Source organism: Macrosteles quadrilineatus, unplaced genomic scaffold, assembly GCF_028750875.1.
Source record: "Macrosteles quadrilineatus isolate MER2022 unplaced genomic scaffold, UCM_ALF_1.0 Scaffold_5__1_contigs__length_97177068, whole genome shotgun sequence".
NCBI lineage: Eukaryota > Metazoa > Arthropoda > Insecta > Hemiptera > Cicadellidae > Macrosteles > Macrosteles quadrilineatus.
The window spans coordinates 13305463-13317550 of NW_026542598.1; the positions used below are offsets into that span (position 1 = coordinate 13305463).

The following is a 12088-nucleotide window of genomic DNA, read 5'->3' on the forward strand; positions in this document are numbered from 1 at the left end:
ACTTGTTACCTTATCACAACTGGGTTATGACGTTTGACTAAACTGTGCTTTAATATACAAAACCTCAAACTTGGCCATTAAGAGTAACAATGTACAAAAACTACCTCAAATATGGGTTCCCCGGTGAGACGAGACAAGGCTGCCATTTCCAGCACCATCGTCCCTGCACAGGCAGTGCACGTCTCCTGTGACCACTCCAGCTTCTGGGTCTTCAGCCCGTACCTCAGGTTGATCTAGTAACACGTTTCTTTGATAAGAATCCATTTTACTCATGATGTTTTACACAAGAAGCCTACATAGGCTTAGTGAAAAATATAATCAAAATTGATTGCTGAATACATGTTAATTTATTGTAGAACTAGCTACTAAGCTTAAAGTGCTAAATTAGCATTTAAATGTTTAATTGTTTTAACTAATTGATTGAGCATAGGAAATTAAAAGTTAAGCAGGTCTACTGACTTAAAAGAACTCAAAAATATTTAGGATAGGCTAGTTTCTTCAGTTATGTTCGATTTTACACATTTACAGTCAGTTTGCCTAAAGTATAAATCATAAATCATAAATCTTTATTGGTCATTAAATAACATATGTTACAATAGACCTATAACATGGAATCTTCATTAAACTTAAATATAACAAAGACAACAAGAAAATAAAGCTAAAATCATTTGAAAAACACAGAACTATATATATGAAACAAAAGTGAGGTACCTACTTAAACAAGTGTTTGAAAGACTAGGTAACAGTTGACTAGGGACTAAGTAAGAACTAGATAACAATTTTACCATTACAATTGTATTCTGCAAAAAATTCATCTAAACTGTAAAAAGGGTGGTCAGCAAGCCAAACCATCAACTTTTGTTTTAGCCGAGTACAAGGAATGTCAAGTATTTCACTTGCAAAACAATTTACTATTTTTACTGATATACTAGCAAAACTTTGCTGTACTGTTGTTAGTCTGGTGTAGGGCCTATCCAAAGCAGATCTTCCCCTTGTGTAATATGAGTGAAAATTATTTCTTGAGCTAAAGAAATGTGAATTTTGTTTTACAAAAATAACACACTCTAATATATACAAATTTACAGTTGTCAGGATACCTGTTGCTTTAAAAAGAGGTTTACAATGGTCCCTCAACCCTGAATTGGTCAACAGTCTTACAGCCTTTTTTTGAAGCTTTAAAATTATTAGAATGTGGGTGGAGTTACCCCACAGTAACAGACCATACTTTAACAGACTTTGAAAAAAAGCAAAATACGCAGATCTAACATACAAAGGAGGAACAAAATCTCTTAGACGTCTAATTAAAAATAAAACTCTTGACAATTTCTTACTTAAGTTATATAAATGGGTTGACCAGCTTAAATCACTATCCAAATCTATGCCTAATAAATTTACACTTGACGAAAAATTCTTTTCTTCCTCAGGTGTGCGACCTAACCTAAAAACAATAGTTTGAGTCTTTTCAGGATTCATAAAAAACCCATTGACACTGAACCAGTTCCTAGCTTCATTGAGGGAAAGTTTGGACAGCACCATGAGTTCACTAAAGGTACCTTGACTATTTAAGAAAGTGGAGTCATCCGCATAAATCACAGAAGTACAGGACATACATTTATCCAAATCATTAATCATTATAAGGAAAAGAACAGGGCCTAACACCGAGCCCTGGGGCACTCCGCAAAAGACCTCACTCTCATCTGACAATATACCCGCAACATCAATATAGATGTGGTCAAGACAATTTGAAAGACAATTTGTTACTACAAAAAAATAAAAGAAGTATAAAATAAGAAGAACAAAACAAACTGAAATGCAGGTGGCACTGGAGAGAAGAAGACACCTCATGATTCAGTCAGTTTTATTTAGTCAGTGACAGTGATAAGACAGTGCTGGCCAGTCTTTACAGTATTAACCAGTTTTATAACTTTTTATTCCATTTTAATAATTTGATCAACATGACTACTGACTAGTTTTGACTATTGTGAATTTTACAGTATTTTAAAGAATTTTTTGACATACCGGTACCACAATGTATTAATACATTGATGATGTGGTTGCATACAACTACCTGACGAAGTTGCAAGGAACGAAACTAGTTGTCATAACTCATAACAGCAACTGTGGCTGGATAAGATAATCCTTTCATTTTATCAATACCCAAATTTGAATGTAGAGAAATATGAGTAACAACTTTTATTTAATGGACTAAGGGTGTACATCTTTGAGGTACAATTCAGACTTACTCTCGCATGAGGTATTCCCGTGGTGGTATTGAATGCAGGCAACAGTCTGTATCCGATATCCTTGGCCAATGTGAGCAGCTGGCCACGGTACCAGCGCAGAACTCCTGCTCTCTCTTGGAAATACTCAGCAAGAACATGCCCAGACAACAAACCACTAAAACACACAGCATCGTCAGAGAATAAACTGAATAATGGACTAACTATGGTTTAGATTTTTTTGTTAGAAAATTAAGATTAAGGATACAGTCCAAAATGAAAAAAATTGGAATCACCAGGGAATGTTTCCTTTTAATCATTTTTTATATAGTCTAGTGTAATCAACTAGCTGGGCTATACTAATAAATGAAAGTTGTTGCTATTATCTCAACTTAGTGTTTTAAATACCGGTACAAAACCTTATTTAAACTTAAACTAAATCATCCCTTTCTGTATTAAAGCTTATAAGTTGTAACAACCTTTAAGTTTATAGGATTTCTAATGTTTATTAAGTACAAAAAGAAGATTTTACTGAAACTCTTCTCACTTTCAGGTCTAACTTACGTCTGAAAACCTTTTAGCAAGTTCTTTTTTGATCCTAAGTGTTCAAACCAGAGGGGATTTGCTCTAGAATACGTTATTATATGTTATTATAGAATACGTTCATGAGTATGAACAACCATAATTTTCATCAGTAGATCAGATGGTTGTATAAAAAAAATCAAATTTATAAAATAACACTTAAAATCAGTTAGTATATTGCCAAAGAAAGTAATAGTTTATTGTAATTACTTAAAAATTATTCCATGAGCTTATTAAAATAAAAAAGTAATGATGAGGATGCATACAACTAAACAGCAGCTAGTACTTAAGTAAAATTCAGTTGCTATATTTTTAGAAAGTTCAATTAAACCAATGGCTAGGACTCCTTTGACATTCAAAATAGAATATATCCTCTAAATTCATCAGTAGTATCCCTTTCTAAAATACAATCCTGGCTAGATGTTTGCTCTTATTTTTAACCTATACACATAGTGTAACTAAGACAAAGCCAATCCTCTTTTTAATTACCGTACTACTTTTGTAATACTTTTGTTTGGATTTAAAATATACTGAATAGTGAATTTTAAAAATAAACTAAGAATAGGGAGTAGAGTAGTCAACAACAACTTACCCAAGTACTCGAATGTTTGTCTCAAAGACAGACACAACAACATCTGAATCGAATGAAACATCTTCAACAATAAGTTTTACTGCATTTTCAAACTCTGATAGATCTCCTAGTACAGCCAACGTGTCGAGCGAATCAATTAGTGTAAGCGAAAAACTGAAAGATAAACATAAAAATCAATTCTCATGAATAAACAATGTGTGTACAGCTGTAACCATGTGTTGGGTGTTGATTTACTTGAGAGTCCTTGGAGCCTAGACGTTCTAAGTCATAAAATAATGAAAGAACTACAAAGACAATTTCTAATCCCACAGTATACTAGATATTTAAATTACAATCACTCTGGTGTTTGAAAAAATATATTTGGACTGGAAATAACTCTTCAGCGGCTGTTTGAAATTAACGAAATTAACATTGCTGTTATGAGGCAAATCCAAGATGGCTGTTAGCTTTCATGGACTCCCTTGGAGAACAATACAAAACTACAAAGAACATTTCTAATCTCACAGTATACTATATATTTAAATTATAATCATTTTGGTATTTGATAAAATAGTTTTGGACGATAAATAACTCTTCAGCAGCTGTTTGAGATTATCCACGATGGCCGCTAGCCTCCAAGGACTCTTAAGTGTATACCTGAATAAAATCCCTAGTATGTAAGTAAATTCTGCGACACTTACTTTCCCAATGTGTCATCAATGTCGCCCCGGCTGGCGTGACTGCCACGGTATCTGCCGGAACAGCTCAGCGGCATCAGCTCATCGGCTGGATACGCATTATCCTGAAAACAAGGCTCACTCTTACAACCAAACAAAGTTTAAATACAATACTTAATTCAATCATTACTTATGAATAAACTCTACACTCATAAGTAAACATTAAGAGTGTCTATTAAGGGAAACCCCCCAAATTAGACATTTTGGCACAGCTAGGAACATTTTACTAAGTAAAATGTAGTCAAAATGTGAAGATTAGGTAAGTGAGATGCTTTGTGTAGTGTTTTTTCTTACCTAAGACCAGCTGACGTAAATAGCTTTTGATCTCAGTGTTAAAAGAAACACATGTTCAACACTGGATCCAGCTGTTCTTTATAGGGCGTTTAATCAATGGTCCTGGCTATGAAACAGCTGGTATTACTAAGTGACAAAGTTTTACAGAATGTCACACTCCATTCTACACTCACCCTTCATTCATATTCAGCTTCAAAAATGCACCTAAGAGTGCATCTAAACGCATTGAATTGATTCTTTTGCAGGATAATGTATTAAAAGCCTGAAGCATTTCAATTATCAAGTGTATCTGAATTCAGTTTCAAACATAACCAAAAGTACAGCCTTCCCTCAGTATAAAAGCGGCAACATTCTTCTTATTGGTAGACGAGACCAGGCAGCAGATTTTAGTAAATTTCTCTTGGCTTAGCAATTATTTTAAGTGGAATTTCACAATATTCTCTTTTGTCATGCATTCTGTCATCAAAAGGATTCACATTCAAACTGGTGAAATACTAGCATTGTTGAGGTGTGGGAGTCTTATTACGTGCGGGGAGAGGGGAAAGTGGTTATGTTGACAAATAATAATAATAGTATTAGTACAGACCAACACATTAAGATTTGTCTATTGTTAATATGCCTGCCATATACAAGTTAGCTGCAGCAGCAAAAAAACTGTGTCCCCCGTTAAAGTTGTCTTTCTGGCAGTAAGCCTACTACTAATTAACTTTACTACGCTTAACACATTGTACTATTCTGCAAGATAAATTAACAATTTTAAAGGCTACTTGGGTACTTTGGATTGACTTACCATATATGCTCGATAAGCATGATAAAACATATCCCTGGCTTCGTCTCTGAAAAGATAATAAGAACTGAAATTAGACACAACAAATGCCCATTGTCTATTACAACAAAATAAATAAAGGGTATTAGCAATAATCTAACACCTACGTTCTCTCATTAGATTGTCAACAACTCTTATCATAGGTAAGCGGTGGGAGTAAATATGATTTTTTAGGGAAAAACGCAAAAAGTTGCAATAACTTTTGAACCGTATTTTTACAGCAATTAGGGTTAGCCCCAATAACATATTGGTTGGAGTTAAAAAGAATAGAGGTTAATATTCCTAGCATAATAAATTTCAATCAAAACCTGTCCTTTTTTTACAGTAGTTAATGAGTTTTTATAAGAAAATCACCATTAAAAAAATTTCAAAAAAAATCTTTAAAAATTCCTGAAGACACTATACAGACACTAGGCTACATAGTTATCCTACCGTATCTATGGTCCTATTAGTTAACTTCACCACCTTTTTTGCAAAGTAAAAAGTAACTTGTTAACATAAAACTGTTGGTCTACAGATGATTACAAAGTGTACAAGGTTGATTTTCCAATAGGCCTAGTTTGGCAGTTGCAAATTTTTACTTCTAGACAATCAAACTGATAGAAGTAAATAAACAGCATAAGTAACTTGGCAAAGGAATACCTATCATTCACCCCCATCCGTTAGCCTTCAGGACACCACCACTTTTGTGATATCTATCAGCAGACAGACGCTACCTCGGTTGCAACAGCTAAAATTTTCCTTATAGGCCTACTGCGGCAATATACAGTTATCATTAGACCTTATAACCAAATGACCCCTGTCTTGGTACCTAACTATCAATACCAAGAAGTGGCGTAGAAATGTTTAAATGCATAAAATTTTCTTGAGATCAATGGTAGGCCTACATACCATGAATTTTCATGAGGTACAGACATCGCTAGGCCTACTCATATTTCAAAGTGTATTCAGTTTAAATTTGGAAATTGTAGACATACATTTGTCAGACCTACCTTAAGTTTTCCTTTTCTTCTTTTGTCATAGACTTTGATGGACTGGTTTCTCCTGAACATATTGAATTCTCGACCACTAACAATCCTAATGCTATCACAAATAACCATTTCCACAGAACTGGATTATTTAAATAGTTCATAGTATTTATTAAAGTAAACTGTAAACGTATATAAAGATGTTCTTAATCTCTTAGCTAGTGGTTATCTCATACTGTCAGGAATGCCTCTGATTAATGTTTGTAAACAAATTGACTGAACAATTGTTTAGTAATGTAAGCTTCTTGTTTTTAACTTTCTTCATAATTCAACATGAGCTGTAGAAATTCTCTACGTTTCCTTGCCTGAAAACAGTCATTCTTATTATAGAAGGAAATATGTTACTAACCATTTCCACTGTAAAACTTATTATTTATTTAAACTGTAAAAAATTGTAAAATAGATAACAAGACCACACCACAAAAACAAGTAGGCCTAACGTAATTACAAAATCAGTAGGGCATTCATTTATTTATTCTCACGGTAAACACCATTTTTGCAACAAATAAATACAGTGTTAGCAAGTTACAGTTTGAATAGCCTATTTGAAAATACCCCCAACGCAGCAAACCTGCAGACTAAGCGAATTTCCATTTTCCTGGCTGGATTTCTACTAAAATATTCCCTTAAAATTGTCAGATCACTATACATTCTTTGTTCGAAGTTCATTGTTGGTAATGGTGAGTTAATGTTGTTCAAAGGTTTACTGCAGACATTTTCCATCATGATGGTAAAAAACAATACACAACGTTTCGGGATCTGGAATCTGATCCCGTCCTCAGGTGAAAAAAACTTAACCAACACATTACAACTACAGTGCTAGCAAAACAGGAGTGCCGATGGAGACCAGGTCAAGTCCCTTCAAACGCACGCACCCCCACAGGTCCCAATCGGCACTCCCGTTTTACTATCACTAACGGGTCATGTTGCTTCAGTCTCATTGGTGGAGTCGAAAGGTGCTATTTAGTGATGCACGATTGCGAGATGTTACAAATCGAAACGTCTCGAGACTTTTCAATAGATTTTTTGCTTAGCGAGAGGTTCTTACTGAGAGGGTTTTATCGAGATATTTGTGGCGATTGTTTCATTTCAGCACAACATGAAAATATAATTTCTCTCCTATTCGTCTAAAAGAGAACCAAGAAGTCCTTACCGAGAGTTTTAACAAGATGTTCATGGCGATTGTTTTGTTAAGTACGGCACGGCACCGCACATTAGTAATTATTAGCATCCAATTTCTATTGTATCTGGCGGGGATTGACCCCCAATGAGAGGTCTTTCTTACTTCAAAACCGAGGAAGGGAAGGTTTATGGATATATTAAGTTAGGCTACTTACTTACTTTATCTACGGAATAGTGACTTAATACCACTCAATAAAAACTATTGACGATATATTTTACAAACAAAATGTTTGTATCTAAATCGAAATGTTATTTATAATGAGACTGGAAGCTCTTGTAAATAGCCTATGATGTTAACATTATTATTACCATTATTTTAAAATAATTTTCTATTTCTGCTGTCATGATGGAGTGGCGTAAGTGTTAGGCCTAATTCAAAATAATATGTTGTAAATAATAGTCTATTATTCTACAATAAACCTATAAAAAAAGAATTAACATCCTCGTAACAGCTCTCATACAATGTAGAGACCTGTCTGTAGACAGGCGTTTTGGCTTAAGGAATGCAACAATCGAGAGAAACATCTCGATTGTACAAACCTCTCGCTAGAAGTAATCGAAACAATCGATAAGCGGAACATCTCGAGAAGGAACATTTCGATTGTTTGAACATCTCGCAATCGCACATCACTGGTGCTATTAGTGTTCCATTGTGTGAGCTGTTCACGCTACACCTTTTATGGACTGTAGTGTTTTGTGATTGGTTATTATTTGCATGTTGTATCATAACTTGACTGCTATACAGTGCATATTTTTTTACTGGAACCCTCTGTAATGTATTCCAACTTGGTTGGGCGTTTGTGTATTGTTAGTTGTAACGTGTTACCCTAGTTTTAAAGTTTTTTTCACCTGAGGACGGGATCAGATTCCAGATCCGGAAACGTCGTGTATTGTTTTTTACCATCGTGATGGAAAATGTCCGCAATAAACCTTTAAACAACTTACCTATTACTATCGATACAGAATATCTGGGTTTTGGTTAGTTGTTAATAATAGGTTAACTTATCCATATTTTGGGTTTTTTGTTCTAATCTGATGGATTCGGATATGACCGCTTAAGTTAGGCTATTTCTTAAAATGTAAAATAAAAACATTAACTAGGCCTACACAAGAGATTAGAGAAGAGATCAAACTTGTAAGGTTTGGCTACCGACTAAGTTTAGGCTAGGCATATGATAAACTTACATGTTGTCCATGAGGTTATATTGCATTAGCCTACTCTTCCTTTAATCGTTTATTCCAAAAGATAAAAAAACAAAATGGGTGTAACATCAATTAACAACCTGATTGCCCATAACCTACGCTTAACCTCTTAAATCACTTCACTTCTTGTTCCTTGGTGTGTGATTTTCTCCGCGCCTTGAAAAGTACCTAGTTCTCAATTTTTGGTGGTTTCCACGCCTTAGAAAAATCTTTTAAAGGTATTTTATCGTTTATTAGGACCGTAGCCTAGGAATGGTTTAACTTATGAAGGTTTATTAGAAGAAAAGTCTATAAAGTTCAGAATCACCCAAAATTTAGTTTGTTACTGTATTGACTGGTGGGGTTTGTTAATAGGCCTAGCCTACCTAGCCTATAGAATTTTTTTAACAGGTCTTTATTTGTATAAAACCGTTAATGAATAGCCTATGCATAAGACTAGGTCAATAAGAGAAAACTATCAAACATTCAAGGTCTTAAGTACCGAGGTACTAAAGTGGATTGAATGAAACAGCCAACAGATTTAAAGAAATGTGTTGGCCCCTCAATCATAAATACCTATTACCTACCCCTTTATAAATTTAGTTTAGTACTAATTCTCAAGATTTGGAACTAAGTTAAGATAAACTTACCTATGCATTAGAAAACTAGGCTAAATATCAAAACGTACACTACATTCACCCATCCCAAATCATTTGATTACGAATGAAAAACAGATATAAATTAACAGTGCAGTAAAAAATATCTTAATAGAAGTGTCCTCATTTGTGCGCCCAACAACCAAACTGATTTGACTTTCACTAAAAAAATTAAAATAAATATGGAAATTGTAAGTAAAGAAATGAACACTAAATACTACGATTTTGACAGACGAAAAGTGTATCTTGTCTGCCCATTGTGGTTGGAGCAGAATACAGAAGCAGAACCGAAACGAAAATCAGGGTAACCAACAGCTAAAAGCTAAATGAGTTTAACCATAGTATAGATAAAACCATAGATAAAACATACTCCCTTTAAAAACGTAATGGTTTAACACTATGTTCCCCGTGAGGTCTCATAGTACGTAATCCCACAACGCCTAATCATGAATACAGTCCGAAGTTCAAAGTTTGTCCCATCACTGCAGAAAAGATTCTTGCTACTGGTTGGAATTAACTAATTGCTATTGGTTGGGCAAGGCAACGATATTGGAAAATGAACTTGTATGAAATTGTATGACCCTCCACCAAGAAAACGTGCCACCACGATAACCCGCCACCACATATTTATCCGAGGTAGCGGGTTGTCGTACACACTCACGTCAATGAGTGTGGCGAAAAGTTGTACAAAGGCGTACAAAGATAACAAAGGCGAAAAGTTATCTTGAAGCTACATGTTTGCTGCCGTCAACCCGCCATCTCGCACGTAAGCGACAACGTGCCATCCCATCAACCCACCACCACTCTTTTGAAAGGTATTTACTCAGGGGAGGTATAGAAGAGGCTACGATGACAGCTGTGGGCTTCTTATTAGCTGAGGGAACGCCATTATCGTAACAAAACGGTCAGTGGTCATCGGCCTCGGTGGTCTAATGGTTAGCGTGCCGGGCTGATATGCTGAAGGTCCCGGGTTCAAATCCCGCTCGTAGTATTATCTTTTTGTCCAAGATTTTTTTATTATCAGCAAGTTTGGTTGGTTTGGTTCGGTTATGACAGTTTAATTTTATTATTAAGTCATTATAAAATTTTAGTAGAGCAATTTCTAGTTTTATTTAATAAACAGAATTATTTTTTCTATTAATAAACTTTTGTTGTATTATTTCATTATCAGCAAGTTTGGTTAGTTCGGTTAGGTTATGATAGTTTAATTTTATAATTAAAAAATAATAAAATTGAATTTGAGGCATTTATAATTTTATTTTATGAACAGAACTATTTTTGCGATTAGTAAACCTTCTTTGCCAAAGTACTCTCTACTACAGCGCTGTTCACGGAGGAATTTTGAACTAATGCCTCATTCGTACCTCCCCTAAGTCAGACCCCTTTTGAAAGGTGGCGGGTTGACGTGTACGCTCAATGTTCAGTACAGTCAACCCGCCACCTCGCACGTAGATGTAAATTAGAAAATTGTAAAGTAATTTGTAAATTAGTAATATTTTATTTATCAAATTATTTTTAGACACATTATTAATGATAATTTTGTTGTTGTTCGTAGTAGAAACCGGCTAATTGGATTTTTTTGCATGTTTTATTTACACTGCGGAAATATGTGGGTTTTTAAAAGAATGTTATGATGACTAACTGACGAAAAATAATTAAAAGGCTTGTAAGACTTCACTTACAGTATTATGTAGGATTTGTAACATGAAATGTAGGTAGGGCCTTGCAATCATTAGGGCATTTGCTACAGGTGCGTATCATCCGCATAACAACGTTATGCCCGTTCACAAAACTTTGGCAGTAGCCTATGAGTTTTTTCCATCGATTTTGATGGGTTTCCCCGCCATTATTTCTGGTGAATGTTTGTTTACAGGCGATTGACTTGACGTGTAGGCAAACCTCAGCTGCTGAGCTAAAAGTAGGATGGAGGGGATGTATTTCACCACCAGGCCCTGTCAAACATGGCGAGTTTACTCGCCGCGACTAATAATCGCTTTGTGACGTGTGACATAGTAAGTAGCGGCGACTAAAAATTCACTCGCTAGGACATGTTCAACTTGAGGAGCGAGTAGTCGCTAGTAGCCGACCTTGAAATCGACGCTGTCCCCACTTGCCAAGTATCTTTAAGCAAATTTCCAGGTTTTTTTCGCATGGAATTGCCTTCCTCAAAAATTTATCTTTTTCTATCAGTCAGTGGCGTCGGTGATACCATATCCAAGAACTCATCAAATTTTGGAACGGTTATCCTCATTATCTTGAAATATGATTATTTCATTTGCTAATTCTTTCATTGGTATTGATGGAGCACCCTCTCGTCTCCCTAACCACTCCCGAACACACTTGCATTTATTCTTCTTCTTGATTTTTGCACAGATCACTTACACAAATCCGCAACAGACGTCTTAATACCAAAAAGTCCCTCTTTAATACAAAAAATGACATTTTCCTCAGCACAGTACTTTCCTACACAACCAAACTGAAGTAGCCGTTACAACTCGCCATGTGTGACTGGAAGTGTTTTTCAAGCCTGCAAGTACAGCCTGTACGAGCGGCAACTAATAGTGGGGAGTAAACTCGCCATGTGTGACAGGGCAACAACATTGAATATAAAACACCAATCAGCTACAGTTGATGCCGTCATCAGCAGGTACATATTGCTCACCTTTTTTTACATTTATTTGATAAGTTATTGTGTTTGTGAATCATTACTAACTTGTATTTGAGAAAATATTGAATGTAGATTAGTCAGTTAATTTTGATAAAACAACAAATGTAGTTGAGAATAGTAAATTGTATTTGAGAAAGTACTGT

At 35.1% G+C, this 12088-nt stretch overlaps 1 protein-coding gene across 1 annotated transcript in view; it reads right to left on the reverse strand.

The window, feature by feature from the left end:
- The window catches only part of LOC128994275 (ER degradation-enhancing alpha-mannosidase-like protein 3), a 44567-nt gene extending 35030 nt beyond the window's left edge, over positions 1-9537 (reverse strand). Inside the window, exons 1-7 of the mRNA XM_054418691.1 lie at positions 9272-9537; positions 6222-6562; positions 5194-5239; positions 4074-4174; positions 3394-3546; positions 2244-2397; positions 105-233 (exon numbers count right to left, since the gene is read on the reverse strand). Coding sequence (XP_054274666.1) covers positions 105-233; positions 2244-2397; positions 3394-3546; positions 4074-4174; positions 5194-5239; positions 6222-6361 — 723 coding nt within the window. The 5' untranslated portion in view covers positions 6362-6562; positions 9272-9537. The remainder of the gene's footprint in view (positions 1-104; positions 234-2243; positions 2398-3393; positions 3547-4073; positions 4175-5193; positions 5240-6221; positions 6563-9271) is intronic.
- Between the last annotated feature and the right edge of the window lie 2551 nt (positions 9538-12088).